At 41.5% G+C, this 27,628-nt stretch overlaps 2 protein-coding genes and 1 pseudogene across 2 annotated transcripts; 2 read left to right on the top strand and 1 right to left on the bottom strand.

Annotated features, from left to right (window-relative positions):
* The first annotated feature begins 837 nt into the window (after positions 1-837).
* LOC100823847 (putative F-box protein At5g52610) lies at positions 838-1,350 on the top strand. Its single transcript, XM_010231886.1, has one exon. The coding sequence runs from the start codon at positions 838-840 to the stop codon at positions 1,348-1,350; it is 513 nt and encodes a 170-aa protein (XP_010230188.1).
* A 7,018-nt stretch (positions 1,351-8,368) lies between these two features.
* Positions 8,369-10,678, bottom strand: LOC100823541 (annotated as a pseudogene).
* Positions 10,679-13,908: 3,230 nt separating this feature from the next.
* On the top strand, positions 13,909-26,717 carry LOC100823231 (DNA (cytosine-5)-methyltransferase CMT2). Its single transcript, XM_014897119.2, has 21 exons — positions 13,909-15,002; positions 15,909-15,955; positions 16,052-16,145; positions 16,459-16,566; positions 16,701-16,820; positions 16,921-17,014; positions 17,296-17,489; positions 17,575-17,640; positions 17,817-18,050; positions 18,670-18,728; positions 18,796-18,862; positions 22,733-23,062; positions 23,181-23,249; positions 23,967-24,053; positions 24,133-24,220; positions 25,101-25,231; positions 25,308-25,412; positions 25,500-25,543; positions 25,636-25,705; positions 25,788-25,891; positions 26,046-26,717. Exons 1-21 carry the CDS (start codon positions 13,980-13,982, stop codon positions 26,197-26,199), a joined length of 3,288 nt encoding a protein of 1,095 aa, XP_014752605.1. The 5' UTR covers positions 13,909-13,979; the 3' UTR covers positions 26,200-26,717.
* Positions 26,718-27,628: the final 911 nt, after the last annotated feature.

Genomic DNA, 27,628 nt, shown 5'->3' with positions numbered 1-27,628 from the left:
GTTCAACTTCTACTACTATTTATGTAGCTGCCGAGCATTTGTTTTTTTCTGAGGGGACGTAGCTGCCGAGCACGAATCTTTTCACAAGGCCCAAGGCCCATTACAGCAGGCCTCCATGATACGGGCACGACATTTTCTTCTTTCCCAAAGCAGAACCCTAAAAAAGGGAAAATTTTGACAAAATGCCACGCCTTTCTTTATACTTTGTCTCAAAAGCACACCTTTCATTTACTTAGACAAAATAGCACACCTTTTTTTGACACGTCGAAAAAATAGCATATTTTTATTTTTCTTGCCAATTTTCCGACCTGGGTCTGCTAGTCAGATTATATTTTAGTCTTTTACTGGATGAGGATACCCTCAAGTAAGATTAGATCAAACATATATTCTTTCAGTCTCCACGGCCGGCGGTGGGTACAGAGGAGGGCAACTGAAGGAATCCAGTAAAATCTTACTTGAGGGTATTATCGTCCACCTCCTCTGTACCCACCGCTGGCCGTGGAGACTGAAAGAATATATGTTCGATCTAATCTTACTTGTGGGTATCCTCGTCCAGTAAAAGACTAAAATATAATCTGACTAGCAGGCCCAGGTCGGAAAAGTGGCAAGAAAAATAAAAATATGCTATTTTTTCGACGTGTCAAAGAAAGGTGTGCTATTTTGTCTAAGTAAATGAAAGGTGTGCTTTTGAGACAAAGTACAAAGAAAGGTGTGGCATTTTGTCAAATTTCTCTAAAAAAAGAGTCCTTTCGTCCTGCTACCTAAACCCGCCGCCGCCATCGCTGGTTCAATTGCCGATCTGCATCACATCAAGCCATCAAGGTCTCCGTGGAAGCCATGGATCCGACGGAAGCTTTGACGGACGACGCGCTCGCCAACATCCTCCGCCGCCTCCCGCCGTGCGACCTCGCCGCCTCCCGCTGCGTGCGCAAGGTGTGGCGCGCCCTAGTCGACGCCCATCGGCTTTTACTCCCTCACCTCCTGCCGCACTCTCTGCACGGCTTCTTCATCAACTACATCGACTACGAGCGCCCACGCTTCTTTTCCCGCCCCTCGACGGTGCGGCCCGTCATCAACAGCAATCTCGACTTCTTTCCCGACTACAGCTCAAGCTTCAACCCCATCGTGGATCACTGCAATGGCCTCTTGCTTTACGAGGAACTGAGGGGGTTATATGTGGTCAATCCTGCCACCAGACGCTGGGAAGATCTCCCCATGGAGGATAGGGACTGCAATTCGTACCTTGTGTTTGATCCTGCCGTCACATCGCATTACGAGGTGTTCTTCATCCCCTATCTTCCTAAGAAGCTGGTGGTGCCCGAGCCTAAAAAGCTTGAGAAGTTCCGTTAAAAAAAAACCTTGAGAAGTCTAAGAACCTAGGACAATTCTCAGGACCGTATGGCTTGGCTAGCTTGTTCTCTTTGCCTGATGGCACACTGGAAGCTCTGGACACAGAAGAGGACCACTTTGAAGATGGATCAACAGAATTATCACCACAACAAGACTCCATACAAGAGGGTGACTCTACGACCAGTTCAGAATCATCACGGCCTGAGAGTAGGGACAAACAAGAGGACCCACACGATTCAATGGAATGGCCACCATCCTTGTGGACGTTAAACGTGTTCTCATCCAGTTCAAGGCAATTGCAGAAGAGGTCACTTGTTCGCCAAGGCGAGGCTGCAGGGACAGTTACTAATATGCGACTTGATCCGTTCAAGCCAGGAGGTCTGGGTTGGGGTGGGCCGAGGTCGCATTACGGTGTCTATTGGCGAGGATCATTGTACGTGCATTGTCGTGGTTGGTTTGTTGTGAGGTATGCATAATACATCACAGCACATCTCTGCCAAATCAATTTATCAATTTTGCATTAGATGTGTTTCTGTTTACATGTAAATATTTCTAGTACAAACATTGCATTACTGTGCCATTAAAGTTGTTAGAAATATGTGGTTTTTGCAGGTTATTGTCTGAAGATAAGTACCAAGTAATACAAATGCCAACAAACATTGAGGCAAGCAAACATGCACAATATCTTGGGAAATCAGAAAAAGGGGTGTACCTTGCGACACTACATGAGAGATACAGACTTCGGGTTTGGACCCTCGTCGAAACAAGCGGACAGATAGATTGGGTGTTGAAACACTATACTGATATTGAGTCATGGGCAATGCTAGACTTTTATTATCTCAAGGGATTTAATAAAACTTGGATCTTGGATGATAGTGATAGTGATTATAAGTATTCCTATAATCATTATGATGATGATGATGATGATGATGATGATGATGATGATGATGATGGAGGAGAAGGAGGAGAAGAGAACCGGGAATGGAACTCGAATGATGATAACGTTTTAAATATCGGAGATGATTATGGACCTTTCTATAGCGGCATCAACTTCCTTGGGTTTCACCCCTACAAAGAGGTTGTGTTCTTCGAGTTATCATCATTCACTGGAGTGGCTTATCATTTGAAAAGCTCAAAAGTCCAGTATCTCGGCAAGCTACGTCCAAAAGATTACTATAAAGCACATTCGAATGGGTTGTACGAATCATTTCCATACACCCCTTGCATGATTGGGGAGCTTCTAAGACAGGCTCCAAAGAGTTGTCACAGAGATTAGAACATTTGGATGCAAACAGTTTAGGAATTGCACTATGATATTTGAGTCCTTGTTTTTATTTAATGACTATCGTTTGTTTCAAACTGCTCCTGGCATTATTATTTTTTACATATATGATCATCTTATGCTTTAGATTTGTGGTTTGGGCAACATGTGCTCTATATTGCTTAGTGATGTTCTCTTCTTCTAAGGTTATATTTAAGTACATGCTCCTATTTATGTTCTGCTTGGTTGCTTGCATTTCTCTTGTGCCTCTATGCTTTTCGATTATTTTAAGTAGACATGTGCTACTTGACGCTAGTTGTTTTTGTGTCTTCCAGCAATAGTTAAATAAACAAGATGAACTTTAGGTTCACTTATGTCCAGTGTTTCATTGGATGCATGATCCGTCGGTGTTCACAATGATCAATTCACACAAACCAGCTAGGCCGTAAAGACTGAAAGCAACATGATATCAGGTGTCAGGTTTATTTTAGAGGAACATAATAATGACAATAAAACTTGCTAGAGCAAAACCACCTCCCTTGGATTTCACCCCTGCTAAAAGGTTGTTTTCTTGGGGTTTACCATCATTTAGAGCAGCGGCTTACTGTTCTCAAAAGTTCTATATATTGGCAAACTACTCCAAAAAGATTACTATCAAGCACGTAAAAATGGCATGTATGAATGATTTCCATACACCCCTTGCATGATTAGGGAGCTTCTAAAACACGCTTCAGAAAGTCATGAACATCTGGGTTGCAAACAGTTTAAGAAATGGCACTGGGGCAAAATCACCATTGGAAACATCGAGACACTCGCCCAAATTTCAAGAGGGTGAAGGGGTTTGAGTTTTGACCAAATTGACCTCCCGCTGAGCAGAAACACATCCAGGTAGCCTCCTGCATTTCTTTTTGTATGGACATAAGAAAGTGCATTCATATATTAATTTGGTTAAATCATGCAAGTAAAAGTTAGTTCCTCCAATCCATATATAATTGTCTCAAATTTGTCCAAATATGGATGTATCTATGCCTAAAAAGCGTCCAGATACATGTAATATTTCGACAACTAATATGGATCGGAGGGAGCGTTGATTTATTGTGTTTTTTCTAATATATATGATATGATATGGTTGATATGCAGCTTGCATGGCGTATTTTGTATGAAAATAAGAAAGTACATTGCATATACATCACTGCCGAGATCATGCATTAGCTCAATAATTTAATCAAGTCATTACCTAAAACATGTGTAGTTTCCTCCGTAAGGTGCATATCAGCCTGATATATCGTTTTCATTTGTCCATATTGGGCTCCATTAGCTGATATATGTCTTCCGGCAATTTTACAGCAACACACAGAGTTGGCCGCAACCGATATTTATGTGAAGTTTAGTTGCAAGTGCTCCTTCCAGTTTTCTTCTTTTAACAATTTATCAAATATGAACTAAGGCATGTTTGCTAATATTTTAGGGTGGCTCAAGTATGAACCCCGGACATATCGTTTTTAGGATTCCTCCCCACCGTTACTTGCAAGCTATAAGTTCTGTGGTTGTCACCTGTAAGATTGAGAATTTTACCATGGAAAACCCCCCTTGCATAGTACTATTTGCTTAGGATCTCGGACATCTATGTCCAATTATTTCTGAGGAATCGTCCAACTGGAATACAAGTTGGTTTCCAACACCAATGTTTATGTCTGCATTTTTTTCCCATGTCCAAACAACTGTTTTGGCTCCTTTCCTGGGAGACAGATTGTCTCTCGGAGACTCTTATTTCAAGTAGTTTTAGTTCTGGCAAGTACAGAGTATGTTCTCAAATTGCAACGTAAATAGCCAGTTCACTATTAAAAGCACTTAACTACAATTAGTCCCCTTCCAAACATTTGAACTGGAAACTCATTGGATACAAAACCCCAATGCTTAATGTTGGATTTACGTTCATGTCATTAACATGAACACTGACATGATATCAACTTAACATGGACAAAATGAGGCTAACATATTTTCAATACTGTCAACTCAATGTTGATGAACTGAATGGCCTTTCACTAAATGAGCGCATAGATCATATTTGATATTTTTCATTTATTTTTAACTTTAACTTCTGGTGGGGATTCTATAATGAAATCATATTGATGGTGAAAAGCACAAAATCAGATATAGTTGGAGAAGTGATGAAAGTCTGGACCAATGGTGGCTCGTGTTGATTAACTTCTTGATGAGGAATCAATGAAGAAAATAATGCTGTAAATTGAATACATAAAAGGAACTCAACTCACGATACCAACAACTGGTAAGTTCAGAGTAATGTTCTAATTGTTACATCTGTCATGCTATGATCTGAACAATAAAACATTTGAAACAAAGGGGAAAATGTGCTTATACAACATACTTCTATTGCTGCAATATATCGTTTTCCTTTACTTGAGTGGGACTTGCTGAATGATTTTACCTTTTTTGGAGCTGCTAATCAGTCATAAAACAAGAGTACTTGTTTTTACTTTATAGACTCATGTTATGATGGTATTAAAAATTGTGAAACTGCATTATCAAGTTTTGAGCATCTTCTTATGCTGCTACTAACTGAACATGTGCCTGTATCCTCAATTGCTCATTTTTCTATCTAGATGCTCGGCTCCGTGCAATATGCGCTCATTGCACCTGCATATCAAATATGTTTGTGTTCAAACTGTATACAGGGGTACACTTTATTGTATCTAATCTTCCGTCTTCTCCACTGAAACCTGTTTTAGCGTCTTATTAGGGATCAGGGAGCTCAGTTGCATGAAACAACAGGAGGGCATATTGAGGACATCAAAGGCCAACTCCATACTCTCAACAGCGAACTTAAAGAGCATTTATTCTGTTTTCGGTTCTGTTCTCATTACCATAATAATATCGCGATTCTAAATTTTGGGTGAAAACCCATCTGTTTTCTCACTAGGTGGGGATAAATTTAAGTGGCTATCGTCACAAAAATTGATGGCCAGAGACAATCCATGGAAAAGAATTATTATTAAACCTTTTGAAATGTGTTCTGTGTGATGAGAATGAGACAATTAACAATCCATGTATTGAATATGTAATTACAAAAGCTGTATGAATCATGTAGACAGTAGACATCAGTGGAGTTTATGAGTTTGTGGCTCGTTTCAGGACTAGTAGTGTGAAGAAGGTGGGAGCTCCAGTCCTTGGAGCTTATGAAAAAGCAGAAGAAGGACCATATGGATTTGATATTAAACGTGATTGAAGGAATGTTAAACAGATGGGCCACATATGGATTTGAAATCAAATGAGAATTAACCTATAAACATCGAAGGTTAAGCTTTTCTGTAGCTATAACTTTTTAAAGATTCTGTGGTTCTATTTTTATTACATTTCCAGTTTATTGTTTAGTAGATTAGGATTTCTTGCAGTTCTATGCTCCACATGAGCTTCATGAAAAAACAGTTTAGCTTTGAGTTTTCAATACGAACATGGCCCTATCCAAAATTGACATAGAAGAGGATAAGCTGGAATTAAATACTATCTTAAATGATGTAAATAAGCGGATTTTGTTGCTTGTTTAGTTTTCTTTAGGTTATTATGATCCTGCTGCATATTTGCAATCGTGGACCATACGTCCAACACGGAGCTCTTCGGTTGCGTATATAATGATGGTTAATTCAGCAAGGACAAGGTCTGAGCTTATCTTGTACCAAAACTCATATGGTACTGTTTAATTGGCAAACTCCCAGTTTTGGTGTATGTTAAGGCTTGTTCTTTTTGCTGTACCTGGTACCTGAGATTAACAACTGTCATTCTAATGTAATGCATGGTGCATTTTAGTTGGTCATGAATACTTTATCTGCATACATATTCTCTGCAATTAAATTACATTTGTCCAGATAATGTATGATTAATTGAATACAACTTCTATTTCTGTCTTTTGTCTATGAAGTATCAGTTTTCTGCTACTTTCTAGGGCTTTCACTAAAAAATATACGCTCTAGCTGTACAACCCTCCCTCTTGTTAGGCATTAACCATCATAGCATTATCCACTATGCTACTATGTCCCAGCTAATTCATTTTTAATAGCTCATGAGGTGACACACGCAACCTTTTCCTTTTCCTAATAACATAGATCTTCAAACTTCAGGAACATGCCCAAAGCCTACCGAATCAAATTAAATGATCTTGCAGCCCAGTGCCACCTGGAAAAAGAAAATGTTACACATAAACCATCCTTTAGCAAATGCAACAAATAGCTCATTAATATATACAGTAGCATATACATCAGCAGCATTAAACAACAACAAATAGCAGTTCAGGAGGGGTTAGCCAGGAGTGTGGGACTGAGGGAGAGGAGGGAGTTAGGGTTAGGCTTCAGTGGGAAGTGGACTATTTATATATGACTGGTATAGCTAACTAATGAACCAAATGTCAGTAATTTATTTATTTTAATAAATACCGGGTATCCATGGGTATTCATGGATCCAAAGTGGTATCCGTGCCCGCTTCATGAGTTGGCGGGTATCCATTAATGAATATTCATGAATCGAAAACCCGCTCCATACCCGCGATCCATGGGCTGGACATTTTGACTATCCATTGTCATCTTGATTCAAGAGGAATATGTATTGATTTCTAACTCTGCTACTCACGCAAATTATAATCAGACATAGGCTCCAATTTGTCCTTTTTTTGGCACGTCTATACTTATTATGACGTGATATATAATTTGGGCAGTGCTACTCCCTCCGTTATTTAAAAATGTCATATTAGCTTTCATTAAGACAACGCTTTGACCACAAATTACCATGTCAAAATGTGGTATATATGACATGAAACCACTAGTATCATGAAGTATTTTTTATAACGAATCTAGCGATACTAATTTCATGTCATATAAACCACACCTTGACATAATAATTTGTGGTCAAAGTTTTGTCTTAATGAAATCTAATATGACATATTTTAAGGAACAGAGCGAATATGTGACAATGTTTTTCTAAGTATCATGTACATAACTGAAGTAAGCTTGTGTCAAGTATGTTTGGTATTTTCTTCAAGAATAGATGGTTAATTTCAGAAGCAAATATTTGTGTTTGCATGGCAGGATTGATTACCGTAAATGGAAAGAATAGCACTCCCAATACGGTCATCAACCTACTGACAGTAGATTGTTAAACAGTATTATCAAACCAATAGTTATCGGTGCACTAGCACCTCTCAGCAACGAGATAACAATGTTTAATGTCTATATGTTTGATGCCTACTCTAAGAAAGTTGTATCTTGATATATTGCCAGGAAGGTGAAAAGAAATCTGCTTACTCAGAGGGCGAGGCTTCAGTTTTCTTTCCATGCCCAATAATTACCAGAGAAAATTTTAGAATATCTATGTTATATGTTATTTATGATTTTTCTGTCATAGGCTGCAGGTTCTAGTGTTTGCTGGCATCATTGGCGGGAGCAAAAGTATGATATTTATACTAATGAGCTTTAGAATGGAGGAAGCATGGACGTGCAGCAGTGCATTCAGATTTCTTAAATGCATCAATTCTCCTTTGGAGTTTTCTTTTTGTTATGGGCAACGAATAGTGTTTTAATTCGCTCGTTGCACGAATTGATATAGTTATGATTGCATATCTCAGCTACGTCAATATCATGTGTTGCTGCAAAGAGTGAAACTTCAAACTACATACTCCCTCCGTTACATGTATCTAGACATTTTTTAGGAATAAATACATCCATTTTTTGGTCAAATTTGAGACAAGAATTATGAAACGGAGGAGGCATTATTTAGACAACCACAATGCCCCCACCTTTTGCCCTTCGCACCAGAGCAAGTGTATTCAGTACAGAAGCACACTAGCTGATACAGCAATACAACATCAATCAGAAAAGAAACAACCTATACCAGGTAAATAGAAAATATAGCAAATAACATTCAAGCACAACAGATCAGAAATAAAACTACTGGAAAATCCCTCAACATCTTCTATTCAGCATCGTCTTGCACATTTTGCAAGTTTTGGATTTAAAGCTTGAGCTTAAGGCATGCACCTGAGCGGGCCACAAAACCTTCCATTATTGGACTAAATAGACCATTGTGTAAAGAGAATCAGAAGGGTGGCATACCGGCATAACTTTAGACCAAAAACAACTACAAACATATAGAGAAGACAATCTTCTGAAAGGGAACAGAATTTGCATGCAGCATCAACTCAAGACTTTTCTCAAAGGGATCCGCCATTGATAAATCATGGGTATTCTTGTTGTGTGTGAAACTACTCCAGGAACCACTTTTGAATTCAAATCGAGCATCTCGAGAAGCTCTATTGTCCAGTTGTAACCGCCTGTGTTGATTAGACTTCCATTTGTCGTTGCAATTGGTAAATGCCCCAAATTCCATTTCTTCAAGAACCTTCGCATGCAAAACAAAAAAATTGGCGAAGTCAACGTCTGGCCTGTTGCCAATGTAGTTCTTCAACACCACTTTCTGAAGATGGAGCTCCAGGCATTCAATTGGATCCTGCGAGTCATACTTCCGCACATTTTTCATGCCCTTTTGCAGGTGCGACTGGAGATGGAAAGAATAAACGATATAAAGGCAGTTGGTTGGGAAGTATAACACTCCTAATCGACTAGAGCATAAGTGAGTCGTATATTTGTTTTGGCGGTGAAAACAAGCAAATATGGATACTCACAATAACGTACAGCCTCTCCAAGCAGGGGAAGCACTTGAGGAAGTCAATTACCGCATCAAAATGACAAGTATAAATAAGAACAATAACTTCTGATAGGATTTCTGATTCCATGATTCAAAAAAATTACAGTTACCTGAAAAACTGTGTTTCCAATGTGTTTTGACAGCAAACCCAGTACCTTCAGCTTGGGTGCTCGGATTACCCGGATGGTCGTTGGACCACTGTCAGAATAAAGTGGTAACAACCTCTCAAGGCAAGGGGCGTCCTCGATGACCAGCTCTTGAAAAACGGATGCCTCATTTTCTCTCTTATAAGGAGCATAGAAGCCGATGCTCTTAAGGACATCTCCAATAGGAGATACTGAGCTGGTACTAGTCCTACCTGGCGGAAAGATGAAGAGAAAAAATTATACTAGTTAGTTGCAGAAGTAACTTGCCGTTGAAGATGCCCGAAGACTTGGGGAGCTGATGTGCAGGTGACCAATGTTCATATACTGCAGCAAAAGGCTTTCCAATGCAGGGCAACCAGAGAGCATGTTGTGGAGAGCGTCCTCCGAGATGGTGACCTCGTACATACTGAGCTGCTTGAGGTGCGGAAAATTCAGAGACTGCGCAGACAAGTTGGGGAATTTGCAGCAGCTGAAGCTGGCGATTGTGAGTGTTGGCGCGAAGCTGAGCGCCGACGGTGGCATCGGCGGCGGGGACGGCAGGTCCTCGTCGGAGCTGTAGCTGAAGCGGAGCTCCTGCAGATTGGTGAGTGACTGCGAACGAAGCCAGCATTCAATCTTGCTATAGTGGCGTACGCGGATGCAGCTGATGGAGAGGCGGAGGGCGGGACCACGGTGCTTGGTGAGGATATTGGAGACGAAGACGACGCGCTTGCGTTCCTGGCCGGAGAGATTGTAGTCGACCACGAGGTTGAGAGGCGCAGAGCGCCAAAGGGGACGCCACCGGCGGGAGATGGCCTGGGTGCGGACGCCGTCCTTGGTGGGGAGGAGCGAGATGATTGTGCCAAGGACGGCGTCGGGGAGGCTGCCGATGAAATCGAGGTTGGCTCCATCGCCGGCGCCGCCGCTCCCTGGTGGTTCTTCGTCGTCCACTCGATCGAATTTGCGCTTCCTGGATGTGTCCGCCGGCCGCGGCGCCTCCATGGCTGGGGGCTGGCGCGATGCAGGGCAAGACGTGGCTTAGTGGTGGAAGAAGTGGGATTGGAGAATGTGGGGGGTGGGGGAATCGGCGGATTATTGGTTTCACCTTCCTTAATTTTAGTGGACAGACACAATAATTTGGCGGGAACTTACAGGATTTTGGCGCCAACTTTTTTTTTACATCGGATTTTGGCGCTAACTTATTCACATGTGCGCGCCCAACCTGTTTTGAGATGTTTGTGTATGGAAGGATGACTGATGCACAGATATATGGCGATCATGTATGCATCCAGTTGCCGAGGGGACACGAATTAAATCCTTTTTTTAGCATACAGAAAAGAATGAATCCTTCTCTCTGTGTGTAAGAAAGTCATCATAAGAATTGATATGAGCGGTGATAAATTCTTGAATACAACCGACGTTTATGGCTGTTGATCACTTGTTGAACCATCGCGTGAGCTGGAAAAACAAAGGTAACAGATGGGATGGAGCTCTCCCAAACCCACCCAAAATACATCACTGGCTTCTTTTTTATAGAAAATGGAAGTTTTATTATTCGGGTTCTCGATCAACCAGAGATGCTTATAGACTAAAGTTTATATTGCTCCTTCCAATATATATTTGTTGTCGAAGATTTTGGCGACAATTCATATGGATCGTAGGTAGTATAATATTTCGGGAATATTTTATTTTATTACAAACATGAAGACTATGACTTCCTCGAAAGCATGACAATATAGTTTCATGCCTAGTCGACAGTCGTTTGTGCATTTAGTGTGCCACGGTCGATTTCGACCGGTGCCTTTTGGCTTGTCAGAATCTGACCACTCTCTTTTTTTAGGAAAATTTCATATTCCTTTTAGGAGTAGAGACAATCTATTCTAGAGAAACCTTTTTAAAAAAATCCAAGAGAACTTTTGTTTTTTAGAGGAAGACTTCTCTTTTTCTCGAGAATTTTTTTCGGTATCTTCACTCTTTTTAAAAGATATTTTTCCTCCCAAAATTTTGAACTTTAGTGTTTTCAATGAAGTTCGGTTTTTCAAGTTTCAATTTCTTGCAAGAAAGTTTAAATTATATAGAATTTTCATCAAATTTGGAAAAGAAAAATCACATCAGACACCTCTACTCACCCCCACCCTCCTGAAAACCCAACCGACCAAACAAAGGCGAGGGCTGAAAGAGGCGAAGAGAAACATACATACATAGAGAGAGAGAATCTAGGAGAGAGGAAAAAAAGATGAGGCACATAGAATGAAAGAGATAATGAAGGTGGACCCGAGGCACGTGACACATCAACATCGCACCACGTGGGTCGCCACATAGAATAGGATCTCATATAGCGAAGATTTATTGCATAGTTCAACACATCTTTCCGGCCTCCCTTATCTTTTTTCTAACCACATACATACCTTCTCTCTTTACAGGGGCATATGCTATGCACTAGTTACTTGAGTGTACTAAGTGCAGTGTGAGCTGTCCGATCTTCAACCGTGGGTCAGATCCAAACATTTGATAATTTTTCGTTTACGCCGTTAAGAAAACTTGGGGGCCGCCACATAGGATCGAGTGCCAAAGAGGGCTCAATGCCCTTTGTGGTCCGCTCCTTGTCGACCTTGGGGCGACCTCCCTCTCCGCCTCGAAACAGAGCCTCGACTCATGGAGGGCTTACTGGAGTTGTCGTGCCTCCTCGTCATCGTTGTTGGAGTTAGAGACGGCATGCGGCGTGTGGGTGGCGGGCGGGAGATGGACCCGGAGCCCCTCGGCTCCGACTCCCCACGGTAGGCGGCGGGCGAGAAGTGCTCCTTGTCCGCGGCCATCTGCTCCTCGTCCCGCCGCCAGTTCGCCGGGACGCGGTCCAGCCCGATGTGGAGGCCTCCCCAGCGACGCCACTGGAGGACGCGCGGCGAGGCAGAGCGACCTTCCCGGCCTCGCCACACCCCGCCTCATTTGATTGGGGGACTTGGCGACGGCGTGGGCACCAGGGAATATGAGTATGGCGATCCATAAAACTCTCATGTGCGGGCCATACAAGGTACTCCCTTCGTTCCATAAAGATTGGCATGGCTTTGAACTATAGTTGAAAGCCGTGCCAATCTTTATGGGACGGAAGGAGTATTGTTTGGGGTTAGGACTTACTTGGTACTAGAGTTTTTGGGATGTTTTCTAAGGTATTATCCACTCCAAATTGAAAAACACTAGAAACTCAAATGGTTGTTTGGTAGGAAGAGTCTAGAAGGGATTATCCATAGTTTTTCCCTCTCCACAGAACACTCCATTTTTGTACCAAATTAAAACACTTCGCATAATGGTGCTTTTCTAAAAAAACACTTCGCATACTAGTGTTTTTCTTAGTCACTAGTAACTAAAAAAATACTAACACCAAACAAGCCCTTATGCCTTGTTTGGTAATCGAATTTTTTGAGTGTTTTTAAGAGTATTATCTACTCCAAAATAAAAAACTGTAGAAATCCCAAATGATTGTTTTGTAGAAAAGGGATTATCCCTAGTTCTCCACAAAACACTTCATTTTTTACCAAATTAAAACACTTCTCATATGGGTTTTTGAGAGAACACCCAAAAACCTAAACACTGGTGACTAAAAATGGTGACTAAAAATACATTAACACCACACTAGTGTTTAGTGTTTTGATATTCCGAGGGTTTATCTCAAGTCCAGAACTCGCTGGATTCCGTACTTGCGAAGTCGAACCCCAGCGACGCCGGCAAGCTAAGTGAATGACCTGCATTTCTTCACGTCCGTCAGTGGGGAGTTGCTGGATCGATCCGGATGCGGATGTTGGGGAGAAGCGGCGGCGGCGGGGGAGCAGGTGGCAGCCGCGGGGGCGACGGCTTTCTTCGCACGGGCCAGACGTTGCACGGCCCAGTTCTCCAAAGCTAGCTGGTCCAACTTGGATTTAATGGGCTTCTAGCCCAGCAAGAACGATGGAGCTCTGCCGAACGTTATTTGCTCCCATGGATGCTGGAGTTAACCCTCTAAAAAAAAAGATGCTGGAGTTAGCTTGCAAAGCTGGATCGACGGAGTTTTCAAAACCTGAGGAGTTACCGAACACGCTCTAATTGCCAGCCATTTAGTTCGGCCCACATCAAAGAGTCTGTTAGCTGTCATATAATTACCAGCCATTTGCTGGTGCTTCGTACTTTCAGGATGGAGTCCTCTTAGGTTCGGGCTTGAATTATGTGTCTCTAGATCTACAGTTCCAGCTCTAACCGACGGGGTTTAGGATAATCTCCACTAGAGAAAATGCTATAGAGATCAGAAGATGCGTCACGGTACTTACAAAAAAGAAGAAGAAGGAGATGAGTCACGGTAGCCAGAAGATGAGTCACGGTAGCCATCGGTAGCCTCATAAGCGTGACGGTGTGACCTCAGCTAAGGCGTTGTCGAGCAAAGTTGCAGCCAGCCCAGCAAGCCCAGTGTAAATGAGAAATATGTGCGTCCGTTGCCACATCCATTGACTTACCTTTGCTTGTGGGTTGCTCGGTTCAGTCAGGCAGCCAGCCACCGTTCACCCATGGAAACTCCGCCCCATAATCCCATCTCGCCCCCCTCCCCACCTCCGGTGACCGATGGCTCGCCGGCGCCCTATGCTGGAGCCGACGGAGACGAGGCGGCGGGGGGATTCGACGGGAGCCTTGAGTCCATGTTGGAGCGCATCTTCGGCCCCCCGGAGCTGGAGCCGTGGTCGCCGCCCAGGGAATTCGACTTCGCCGCCGAGTTCGCCGCCGTCGCCGCCACAGACCCCGACCCCCTGGAGGACCTCGGAGGAGGGCCCTGGGACGCTGCCCCGTGGATGTCAACGGGGCTCGTCGCCTGCGAGGGCGCAGCGGCGACGACCCGGGCGCCATCCCCACCCACCGCGGCCCCGGGCTTCGCCCCCGCCCCCACCCCCGCGTTTGATTCCTCGGAAGGCGCTCCGGAGGTGAGGTCGCTGGATCATCTCGATAATTATTCACCTATGCCGGAATCTCCGTCTACGCCGGTTGCTGTAGACATGCGAGAAAAGCTCGTGTTCGTCTCCGACTCCGCGCCGGTGCTGGAGTCTTCGCCGTCACCACCAGTCGCTTGCCCGGACTTATCCACCACTGAGCCGATGAAAGAGACCACCAATGCTGCACCAGAAAGGAGCGACCTCCCTTTGCCCAACAGGGTGGAGCAAAGCACCTCCAGTCTCAGCAATCAAGTGGTGCTAGCTTTACAGACGCCGCAAGTGGTCAGAGAGATGCCCCAAGAGGTAGAAGGGAAATCTTCTAGGCCTCTTAAGGCAAAGAGGGTGCGGGGATCGACAGATAAATGCTTGCCAAATTTGAAGAGGGCAAAGAAAAATAGTGGCTCAATCGGCAGATTGCCAAATGTCACAACGATGCCAGATCCGGGAAATACTCACGAAGTCATCTTGGATAAGCACTTGACTGATTCAGAGATGGTTGAAAGTGATGATGGATCCTGTTTCTTTGTGGGGGAGGCAGTGCTAGAGGAGGAGGCTAAGCAGAGGTGGCCTCACCGATACAAGAAGAATCACCACTTTGTGGAGAAGGTAGGCATTTGGCTTCACCGGTGTGCTCTTTGCATGGCTGCATCATCATGTATTTTTTTAGTGGAGCATCATCATATACTTGATTTAAGAATGATATATTTGTTGGTGCAGATTAATTGAGATTAAATAGTTGTGGATATTTAGGCTTGTCAAGAGTAGGAGTTGTTTACTATATGCTCATCACAGCAGTACACAACTACAAATATAACAAAGAGTGCTGATTAGTACACATGCAATGCAGTAGCAATAACATTCAAGCATAGTAGGAAAATGTCAAAAGACATCAATATAATCATGTTACTGTCTATCAATATCAATCAATCTGTGTGCTGCAGTGTACCTTATGAGTATATTTGTTGATGATATTACAGCTACTTAGTCCAATGTACATTATGGAAACTGGAATCCTTCATACAATTTGAAACAGAAAGTAATTTAACTTCAAACCCAGAAATAAAGCCATGCACGTTTTTTTTGCGAGATTTCATCTTCTATGCAGCTAGTAACACGGGAGTTACAGGTAAGTTTGGACAATGGTTCGAGTAAATGGTCAGTGAATTAATATGATAAGAGAAGTGAACAGAATTCTTAAATCTGGATAGACATTTTCAGTGAGGTTGACAGTTGACGAAAATTCAGCCCAAAGAATGATCGCTGTGTAACAGGAAACACAGAATTAAAGGCTAAGTTGTATGAAAAGACAGGAAGAAACTAATACTTTCTCGTGTGTGCATAATAGTACAATCTTGTAGTAAGTATACCCATGGACAAGTTTCTACATAATCTGTAGAATTTTATATGAAATATTTATAGCTTTTATTAGTGCATACTACAAGTTCATAGAGTCTGCTTTATGTTGGACTTGTAACAATTGAATTTTATGCAAGTAACGTTTTCTCCTTGTAGTTTCTCTCTTTGAAGGATAAGAGGAGTGGTAACCAACCGTTTGCCAAGTGAGCAAAAATGCATTGTCTTTTTTTACTTTATAAATAACTAAGTTAATCTTGGCACCTCAGGCTAACAGCTATACATCCTACCTTACATTACAGTGCTGGCAATGATGTATTGGATGTTAAATGTCACTATTTGCAAGCTAGTGTATCTGGATCTACTTTATGCGTTGGAGATTGTGCATTTGTGAAGGTGAGTTCAGATTCTAAAAGTTTATCATTCTTTTATGTATCTTTATGGCTTATGTCCTCTTCATTTGTCTTTTAAACTCTTTTCTTAGTCGCAGAAAAAACTCATTAATGTTCCAAACAAGTATTCAGAAAAACAACTCATTGTTCAAGCTTATGTAGCCTTTTGCCACTTTGTAGAGTTGTCTATCTGCATAATTTTTGCAGAATCTTTTAGTTATCTAGACCTGATGTCCGACTACAAAATATAGTTTACATGAGTTTTCTGTTTTCTTATATCATTGTCGCACAACTCTAACAGGGTTAAGTTTTTACAGGGTCCAGAAGGAAGACCAAATTACATAAGCAGGATACTAGAGTTTTTTGAAACTGTTGCTGGTGAATGTTACTGCAGAGTGCAATGGTTTTTCAGAGCTGAAGATACGGTAAGTTCTGTCGTCCTTGGCTCCTTGCTGTTTGACTGAGAAATAAGCATGTGTTGAACAATTTTGAGCCTATAAAATTGAAAGCTGATGATTAGGATCTCTAACCATGCTTTCAACCTCTTATTCGATCCCAGGTGATGGAAGACCAAGCACAGTCTAATGACCCTAGGAGGCTCTTTTACTCAGATCTTCAGGACGACTATTCACTAGACTGTATTGTCTCCAAACTTACAATTGTGCAAGTTCCTCCTTGCGTATGGCTTCATCTTGCATCTTAGATATTTCTTTGTGATGACTGGTTTGCTGAGACTTGTTCCCGAGGGAAGTATGATTTTTTTTCTTTCTACGTTACAGGTTGATAAAGAGTCCAAGTCAATTCCTTCATCCCAATATTACTATGACATGAAGTACTCACTGGACTACAGTACATTCTCTACCTTGGAAATGGGTTAGTGTTCTGAAACAACAGTGATACATATGTGGCTAGGATGCAGGAGGTGAAACGATTTACGGTGCCCATCAATCATGACTTGGATTTGAAAGCTGCTCTTCACAGTTTGCATCTGTTGTCCTCAGCTTTCAGATTTTGTTTTATCATTATCATGTTGGCCATAGTTTCTGATATATAGTCTTGTAATTTGCAAAATTTTGTAGTCTTTTGTTGTATCATCTGTTTTGTTGTTGTTACGCGCTTACCTCATAATCCTGACTTTCTTTTACTGAATGCAGAAGATACAAATGCCATATTGCAATCAAGTCATGCAAGTAGTATCGAAATGAAAAAGGTAGACTTCAGTAAGAAACAAAAGTCTCCTGTACCAAATAAGAAGGATCTCTCTTTGTTAGATCTGTACTGTGGTTGTGGTGGAATGTCAACTGGACTTTGTCTTGGGGCTCATGGTGCTGGTGTGAATCTTGTGAAGGTACTTTTCTTAACGAACAACTCATAGGTGCTGTAACTTAGTAGGAATGCCTTCTTTTTTTTAATGTTTTGCTCATTGTCTACAGAAATGGGCTGTTGATGATGATCTGGTTGCATGCGAAAGCTACAGACTGAATCATCCAGAAACTCGGGTACTGTAAATTTCATTGCCCATGCTAGTTTCTTTCAATATATTTTAATACTAACCATCTTTGGGCTCGAGAATTTCACGGGATAGAGATAGAGATATGGTATAAGAAATAGGCTATTAAGTAACTCGAAATGAATTGTGGATTTCTGCCCCTACACTGACATGCTGCTTTAAAAGGTCCGGAACGAAACTACCAATGATTTCCTTCTGTTGCTGAAAGAATGGCAAAAGTTATGCAAAAAATATGTGGAGCAAAGTGAAGTAAAGGACCATGCTGACGGATTAACAGAAACCATTAATGAAATTCCAGATGATTCTGTGGACCCTACTGAAGAGCTTGAAGTATGGAAGCTAGTTGATATTTGCTTTGGTGATCCCAATGGTATCGAGAATCACTGCTTACATTTTAAGGTTTGTAATGATTAGTTTCCTACTGTTTTCAAATTACAATAGAAGCAGCTTAATTACTTGCCAGATTTATCGGTGCAAGCAGAAATCCTTATTTCCATTTGGTTCAACTTAACACATGCTCCTGGACCATATATTGTCTTTGCAATAGAATAAGGGCCTCATTGGGCTTAATTCAAACCTGGCTAGAAGATAACACAATGGAGCCACTTTAGTCCCTATAAACACACCACCATTGTAGCTACTCCCTCCGTTCCATAATTCTTGTTGAAATCTTACATGTATCTAGACACTTTTTAGGAATAGATACATCCATTTTTTGGCAAATTTGAGACAAGAATTATGGAACGGAGGGAGTATATTAAAGGGGCCTCTGACAAGTCTGACTTTTAGAAGGGCCCACCAAATATTTCTGTTTAGATTTTTACCCATGAGAAAACATATAAATGATTTCCTTGTTGTGTGCGTTTAGGTTATAAAAAAAAGTAAGTTCACTCTCTTTCCATAACCCTGTAGCAAGCTCTTCTATATGTCGATAGATCACATACTTTTCTTCTTTTTGTTCATATATCGTTTTTACGTTGAACTAAATGTGCTATTTTATTATGTAATATGTATGCAGGTCCGTTGGAAGGGTTATGGCCGTAATGATGACACCTGGGAGCCAATTGATGGATTAGGGTATGCAAAATTTAATCTTACCACGACTTGTTTCACGTAATATGAACAGTTGACTTTTTTAATGCAGGAACTGCAATGAGGCAATTAGGGATTTTGTTATTGAAGGTCATAAGCGGAAGATACTACCACTTCCTGTGAGTGTTATTATTCAAAGTCATCTTTGGCGAAATTGAGTATACTGATTACTGAGTACATGATTGTCATCTGCTAGACTAGATCCTTACCCCAAAAAAGGAAACTAAATATAGATGAAAAATCGAGTCCAGTTTAATTTGTGACCTTCGGAATAAAGATCCAAGGACATATTGCAAAGACCTAAACTATGCAATTTTGACATGATGCAGTATTGTCTTTGTGGCAATTCCTCTCTTTATGCTTTTTTGGGGCGATGGATGTCTCTTTGTGTTGACATGGTATATGTTTTAAATAATAAACGTGATCAAACCTTCATTCCATGTGGGATCCATCATAATGTGTTTCTCATCGAACATCAAAGTGTCACAGGCTCATGGCAGATCCTCTGAGTTTGTGATAATTGTTATAGATACCATCTGCAAGATTTGTGTAGTTGATAGTGAGCAAAGAATAAGTAGGAGGAATGATAAAAAAAAATCCAAAACTTACAAGAGTTCATTCTCATTTATGTAACCTTTAGAGTTCCTGTGAAAAGGAACATATTTTGCATCGTCAGAAAGCTACATATTTCAATTTGTATTTCATTTAACTACATATACTTCAGATTCTGTTAAATGCAATGTAATCTATCATATTGGTTCGAACAGTCAATGTAATGGACATGTGGCTTTCATTTTATTATCTAAGTGTGTAGTACTCTAAACATTTGCGAAAAATGTGTATGGTTTTGTGGAATTACTCCTATATATATGCATTTTGGGGGTGATCCCTTACTGTTTTATATTTTCTAAGAGACATTCTTGCTCTTACATATTAAAGTCTCATTTTATTATCATACAATATATGTATTAGTAACTTCTTGATTTCCTCTTGCAAAAAAGAAACTGCTTTGATTTCTTAATCCCAATCAGATCTGAAGTCGCCAATTTCTTATATTTATTCCATGTTTGTTCGAAACACTGATAAATGGATCTAATCAACCTCCTGGTGAATGTTCCCTATTTGCTGCATATTGGATCTTCCTAATTCCCTGTATATTGCATCTTCCGTTGGTTCATCTGATTGTAGCCGTGGATGATTTTGTTCAAGTGAGCATGCATGCGCCGCGGGGGGCAAAAATCTGTCTTCCTCCTCATCAACTTAGAAGAGCTTGATTTTTCCTTGTGTAAGCATGATGTTGGCAGCCTGCATGAATTGTGGAGGGGCTAAACCCATTTTGCTAACTAATCTTCTTTTGAAGAGGCATGGCTCTAGATTTTCATGTTTTTTAAGCCTCTCTTCTACAGTACAGCTATAGTATTTGAACCCACACACTAACACATACCACACGCACGCCACACTCACACACCCTTCCTCTAGTGCGCAAAGAAGACCTACAACCTACTAATACAAGCATACTAGATTCCCAGATTCGACGGACTCTGTCAGCAACGGGTACGTTGCACTACCACTAAGGTACACGCGTGGAGAGGCGGAACCAGAAGGGATTTAAATCCTACATGCAGATTCGCCCAACCGGGGATCGAACCTGGGTGGGCTGCCTGCACTACGGCAAGGCCAGCCACCCGAGCAACGCTTGGTTATCTAGATTTTCATATTTGACAGTGGGGAAATGAATAATTTCGGTTAGGGATAGGGAAGGAAAATCATAACCAAGTAACAAGCACAGAGTTTCCCTTTTTCATTAATAACCGCTTTGGCTTTGAGAGTCATAATATTTTAAAGGGGGTTGTACTGAAAAGGAAAAAACAAAAAAGAATTTATAACCCATTTAAATTTTCAAAATTTTAAGTTGAGAAGATAAATCTGTTATAAATGGTAACTTTTTTTTTATTTCACTTTTCCGGGATTACCTTTTTCTCCTGAAACAAATGTTTGAAATGGAAAAATTTAAATGACTTACCTCTCCCGCTCTCTCCCTCTCTCTCTCAAGCCCAGCTGCAAGACTGGAGCTTGTCACTCCTGGCCTAGCCACTACCAAAGGAGCCACCTCCCCATCGGCTCCCAGTGCTCACTGCTTCCTCCCTACTCCGTATCTTCCTAAGATCATGGTCATTTATGGTGGATGGAGAGGTACCAGAGCCACGGCTGATCAAGCACGTTCACACAGACACAAACACTGGCACGAGTACCAGCGACGGTATGGGAAGCACAAAGCAATATTGGAGGATTCTTCTGACGGCAGATACACCATTGACGCAGACTCCGACAAGTCCCCCATCTTCTGCGGAGTTGACCCAATGTGAACCATCCTTACGAGCCTCACCATGTCACAGAGCTGGTGCTCTGTTTCTGCCACCACCATCTCCGTGCAAAGTGTTTGTTCATCTGCTTCGCCTAGGAGTAGGTTGTAGAGTCAACCTGCCCACCTGCATCTCCAGTGTGCTCGTGGCGGTCCGGTCCTGCAGTAGGTAACTCATGGTTCTGCCCTTTTGAGTTGGATTCTACAGGTGCACAACGTACCCCCCCTGTGTAGGTAGATTTGCCACCAGACTACCCTTCTCCACCACCTCCTCCAGTATGTTGAGACCAGTTCCCTGTCAGTCTGGTACAGTGCACTTCAGTGCCATGTGAGTTCAGAAATAAACGAAGGCATGGCGAAGCACATGAGTTTAGTTGGCTTTGGGCATGGTGATTGGCAGTAATGGTTGAGGCCGGAGAAAGATGATCAGAGGAAGAAGAGGAAGGAGAGACTTGAGAGAAGTAGGCAGGGAAAAAGACTGACTTGTCGAACATTTTCTATTGGCTGATTTGTTAAAAAAATGTCTTGGGTGATGTGGCAAACATGTGGGATCAATGTCAGTCAAAACTGCTCTGGAATGAGTTGAGGGTGAAAAGTGAATGGTTGAATGGTTTTGATACTTCAAGATTGCAATCTAGACAGTTTCTGTCCTCCCCACGCAATCTAGCAGTTACGAGCATTAGGTTAAACAAAATCTCGTTCCATAACATAGGGTTCAAAAAGGACTGTTTCTTTAAAATAACATGTTATGCTATTTCTTTTAAGATGAAACTTTTATCACACTATAACATTATAATTCTTGTGGTACTCGGGCGCATGTAGTGAATTAATTATTTCTTTGTTAATACCAGAGTAAAATACACCATTAGTTCATATTCCATAAACTCGGAGGAAGACAACACTTTAGCCCATCAACTGGGTAATGCACCATAAACACATTTAAGTGAACTACTCTGGCCCAAAAACACCCAGCGAGAATGTAGGCCGTACCGTGGCATCCGCGTGGCCTGGCCAGGACTGCGTGTGAGTGCCCCCCCCCCCCCCCCCCTTTTTTTTTTTTTGCAAAATAGACAAATGCTGGCCACCTGATTCAATTCCGAATTCCGCACCCAATTTCGTATCCCTTACCGTAGTCGAGCATCTCATCCATCTCGCGCTCGCCTCCCCATGGATGGTGGCTCATTGAGCAAATCTTCTCCAGCAAAAAGGATGAAACCGTAGCGCCCTAATCTCCCATGATCTGTGCCTAAAAACTCTACTTAACTGATAAACCTAAGGGCAAATGAGCTGATCTAACTCAGCGTAAATTAGAGCGGCTTTCCGGTTCTCCCAGCTGGTTGCCACTGTCGAATCACCAGACGTGGCACCAATCACCTTGCTGCTGCCTGTCACCCTAATCATGGGCCTCATGCCTCTTCAACTTGTGTCACGTACAGAAAATGTGCCCTGTGTTGGGCTGTCTATTTTAGAAAACAGGCAAAATGTGTATTTCCCCGGTTCATGGACCTAATTATACTTCTCAGAGTTAAAGGACTGGTGGTGAATTTCACTCGTAATATTACGCATGTTTGCCATGGCCTTTATTAGTTAATATTTCCTTTCATGTCTTGTTTATTTATGTTTTCAGGGTGATGTCGATGTTGTATGTGGAGGTCCACCATGCCAAGGTATTAGTGGCTACAACCGGAATAGAGAATTCGATGCCCAATTTAAGTGTGAGGAAAACAAGGAGATCATTTTCTTTATGGATGTCATGCAATTCTTGAAGCCAAAATACGTCTACATGGAAAACGTCCTTGATATATTGAAGTTTGCTGATGCAACACTTGCAAGATATGCTTTAAGTCGCCTAGTTGCTATGCGTTACCAAGCCAAACTAGGGATCATGGCTGCTGGATGTTATGGCGTTCCACAATTTCGGATGCGTGTGTTTTTATTGGGCTGTCATCCTGAGGAGGCAAGTATGCTTTTTTCTTATATGCGTGGCACTATGGGAGAGAGCCCTACTGGAAAAACCATGTTCTGATATTGAAAAATTACTTTGCTGTTGCCTTATTACCATTTTTACTTTGTAGAAATTGCCCCCATTTCCTCTGCCTACACATGAAGCAATTCGTAAAAATGGTTGCCCCTTGGCTTTTGAGGTAAATGTAATTTGACCGAATTTGGTTTATGTGAAAAACAAGTAGTGTATTTCCACCTTGGACATATATTTTACACTTACAAAGATCTGAGTTGGTGGTCGTCCGTTCACTTCACCGAAACCACTTCCTCGATTGGTACAGAATCACCTAATTGCCACTCTTACTATGCGGTAGATATATGTACCATGATCTTTTGATTATGGTTGATTACCTAATTAAACATGAGTTATATGTTATGCATGAGTTATATGTTTGTTCCTCATGTTTTCTAATTTGTGCTAAATGAGAATTTTTCTCGAAGTATATATTTTTCTCAAAAAGAGGAACTTCGAGAAAAATTCTCATTTAGCACAAATTAGAAAACATGAGGAACAAACATATAACTCATGCATAATATATACTTTTTAATTCCGTAGCAAAGCACGTGCATTTGAGCTAGTGTATGGAAAGACTTCAGTTCACTCTTTATATTTCACATTATTATTCTGTCAAAACTCAGGACATGCTTTCTCTTGCATTCTTATTGTATGTAAACTTACATGCGTTATGTGTGTTGTAATCTGATTGTTTTGCTTATCCATCATCTAGGAATTTCCACCTGTTGATGCCTGCTATTAGTTTTTTCTGTCAGGCAGAGTAGTCTTTGACCTCTAGTGTAATCATGACACTTCTTTTAACCTTGAAGCGTAATTTCAAATTTGTTTTTTTATCTTGTAGCGTAATTTGGTTGGGTGGTCGGATGGCACGACAGTGCAACTAGCGAAGCCGATTGTCCTTGAAGACATTCTTTCAGATCTTCCAGAAGTAATTGACAATCTTAGAGTTCTTAAACCTCTAATTTTAGTAACCTTTTGATTCATAAACTGTCCAATACCTTTGTTAGGTGGGAAACGAGGAAAGTCGTGATGAAATGCCATATGTAAAAGACCCTCAAACGGAATTCCAAAGATACATTCGGGCATTTAATTCTGGTGGGTCCCTAAACTTTAATGTTCTTCTATGCTTTGTCGTTTTTGCCATGGATCTCTGGCCTAGGAAGATGCATTTCCTTACAAAGTTGAGTAATAAAATGGGATTGTATCGGCAGCAATTGTTGGGAGAATTCAGGGAAATTAAATACAATTCAATTGAAGAAATTTTGATAACAGCAGGTGGTGGTATCAAGGGTATGGTTTTTATTGTATCACTACCTGTAGTCCCGAGCTCTAGTGGACACTATAGTTCAAACATCATGAAAATCATATTTTGAAGTTTCAGAAAAGTCTAAATTTTTTTCCCAGTGTAAGTATAGATGTGTACTATATATCTGTACATTTTCGTCGAAAGATAGATTGATTTGTGGTCTGTGCAAAAATCCCAAATCTGTGAATGTATAATAGTACATTTGAAATATGTGCATTTGTTATTTTTTGTGTAGCTCAAAATCAACAAGATTTCGCTACCTTGCAAATGTGTAACATACGCTCATATGTACATCCAAAGTTTTCCTTTATGATTTTTGAAAATCCGGAAGTGTGATTTTCGTCCTGTTGGAGATATAGTGTCCCCTGGCGCTCGTGAGCCAAATGGGGTTTCCGAGGGTTTGGGTGTATCCCTATACTATCTATATATTTGTCCTTTGGGCTGTACAGTACAAATAATTTCCATTTGAGCCTTTCTCCAATACTGACAGGTGGGACGTACTAAGCTAATACTAGAACGAGATCACATAATTTACTCTTTTGTTTTCACCTGTAATTTCCATAATTTTCTTTAGCACCGCACCTTTTCTTCACTAAATCTGTTGATGTCACTTCATGTCTTCATCATAATTGTGCCTAAAAGGCTCACATAAATTTCTTCCATGTGCAGAAGTGCGAGGTCCGAAATCTCGTGCCGCAAAATCTAAGTCAAGAAAAGCTAAGCCAAAATTGTATGACCATCGGCCGTTTGTGCTGGATAATGATAACTACTTAAGGGTATTGCAAATTCCCAAGAAAAAGGTTTGCTGAGACACTTGTATGTTCAGATTCCATCTTATACATACCATTCCTTGCAATCTCACCAGTCCTATTCCAGGGAGCTAATTTTAGAGACCTTCCTGGAGTCGTAGTTGGTCCTGACAACGTAGCTAAATTAGATCCAACAAAGGAAAGAATACTTTTACCATCTGGTAATCCCTTGGTAAGTTGCCCAGGATACACCGTACTTCTCTATATGTGAAATTCAGTGAATACCTTAACGTCAGTTCATTTCTTATTTTCATTTCAGGTGCTTGATTGTATACTAAAATATGAGGATGGTAAATCCTTAAGGTTAGCTTCAATTGATTTTAGAACTACACTGTTGTTCCATAGATATGGTTTCTTATTTCTGATTTAACTGTTTCTTGTATGATGTGTTGTAGACCTTTTGGTCGATTATGGTGGGATGAGGTGGTGGGAACTGTGGTCACATGTCCAAATGCTCATACGCAGGTTACCTATGATTCTATCTTTTTTATTCACTTGGCTCGTGATTTTAGAATATGTAGTAAGAGACTAAGAGACTATGTTTCAGGCCTTTATACATCCTGCACAGGACAGACTGCTCACTATTCGTGAAAGTGCTCGATTGCAAGGTTTTCCTGATAGCTACAGGTTTCATGGAGAAGTCAAAGAAAGGTACTTGTTTTCCTTTCTTTTGCTGTAAGTCGGCAAGTCTAAATGGTTGAGTAACTGCAATTTCTCGTAATGTACAGAAGAATATACAATATTAGGTACTGGCGATTGTCCAGCCTGTAGCATAAATGTTAACATGTGATAAGCCTGGCTGCAGGTATTGCCAGATTGAAAATGCTGTGGCCGTACCCGTTGGCCGTGCACTTGGGTATGCCCTGGCCATGGCCTATCTGAACAAGACTGGCAGTGATCCCCTCATGGTGCTACCACCTAAGTTTGCATTCTCACAAAACATAGAAGGTACTCTTTAGTCAGAATGGCAAAACCTAACGGTTGACTTGTTCCCCCTCATCGTCACAAAGTTTGCCACCTCTGTTCATTCTCTGCTAGAAAAGCTGGGTTGATGCTGCGACTCATGGTCGTGAATATCAGAGGATATAACCATTTTAGCCTTGATTCTTTGCATTGCCATGTTGTACCTTGTAACATCTTGACTAGTTCCTTAGAAGTTTCCAAAGAGGGGTGTAATGTGAGTAGCTCAGTTTCTCCTGGGAGAACCTTGTGTTGTACCGTGAAAGAATGTGTATCATATCTTGTATCATCAGTTTCTTAGAAGCTCACATAGGGTGGTGTAGGTGGCTCCAGTGAAGTTTCTCGCTGATAGATCATTTGTTTTGTTGTATCATCGGTCAGGTATGCACATATTGTGATGTGTAATTGTACATACTAGCCTGTGAGTCAATATAAAATGAACTTTGAGTAGTAGAGTCTGAATGTAATACATTGAATCAATTAACCGAGTGGTAGCGTCCATGTCGTCATTTTTTTCTATCAAGAAATGCAATTATTATTATTTTGTATCGAGGAAAGTAAAACTGAGCTCTCTTCCAGCGCTCTCGCATTACCAACTGTAGGATCGTACGCTTGGGTGAAATATTAGGAAAAGGACTGCCAGCGACAAAAGGGGAAAATAGTTGCGCCTTCTCCTGCCGGGCCACCGGCATCACGAGGCTCCAATATTTTGACAACCATCCTGACAAGGGATTTTCTCAATTCACGGTTTTTGAACTTTTGCTTTTTAACTTTGATTTTTTTTTACTCCCTTTTCAATTCATGTCACTTATTTTGGGACGGAGAGAGTAGATAAGAAGATCAAAGGAGTGGGGCTTACCGGCGACGAGATCCATGGCAGGGCCCTCTGGGAGGTGCCTTCGGGCAGCGTGCAGCGGCAGAGGAGCTCCTAGATGCAGGGCATGCGCGAGACCCGCGATGTGCGAAATCAGTGGTAACACAGCACGCGGAGATGGTGGCGGCAGCACACAGAGTGGGAAAGGAGAGAGACGCGACACAAACAAAAAAGCATGAGGAAGAAGATAAGACATTGGGGGTGGAGGAGAACACGAGGGAGAGAGGGTTCGTGTGTGAGGGGGTGGGGGGGGTGTGGTTCTGTGCAGACATGTGTCGAATCGACAATGCCACGCAGTGCCTTGCCAAAGAGGTTTATCGCCTAACAAGAACAAAAAAAAATTAAAAATTGGTAGGGAGGTTGGTTTTGGTTGTCGACAAAACACACTCTACGGTCCAAAAGCATTGTCCTATTTTGGTCGCTGTGTTTTTCTTCTCCATGGACACCGGGGATGGTCAGGCAACCAAGCACAAAAGAAATATTGGTAACCCCATCGGTCATTGCGGTCCTCAAGCAATCTCACATTATTGATGTTTAGGTTATCGATTCCAATT

This window comes from Brachypodium distachyon, chromosome 1 (genome assembly GCF_000005505.3).
Source record: "Brachypodium distachyon strain Bd21 chromosome 1, Brachypodium_distachyon_v3.0, whole genome shotgun sequence".
Classification (NCBI taxonomy): Eukaryota; Viridiplantae; Streptophyta; class Magnoliopsida; order Poales; family Poaceae; genus Brachypodium; species Brachypodium distachyon.
The sequence above is the reverse complement of the archived record's forward strand: the minus strand, read 5'-3'. Positions and strand labels throughout refer to the sequence as shown.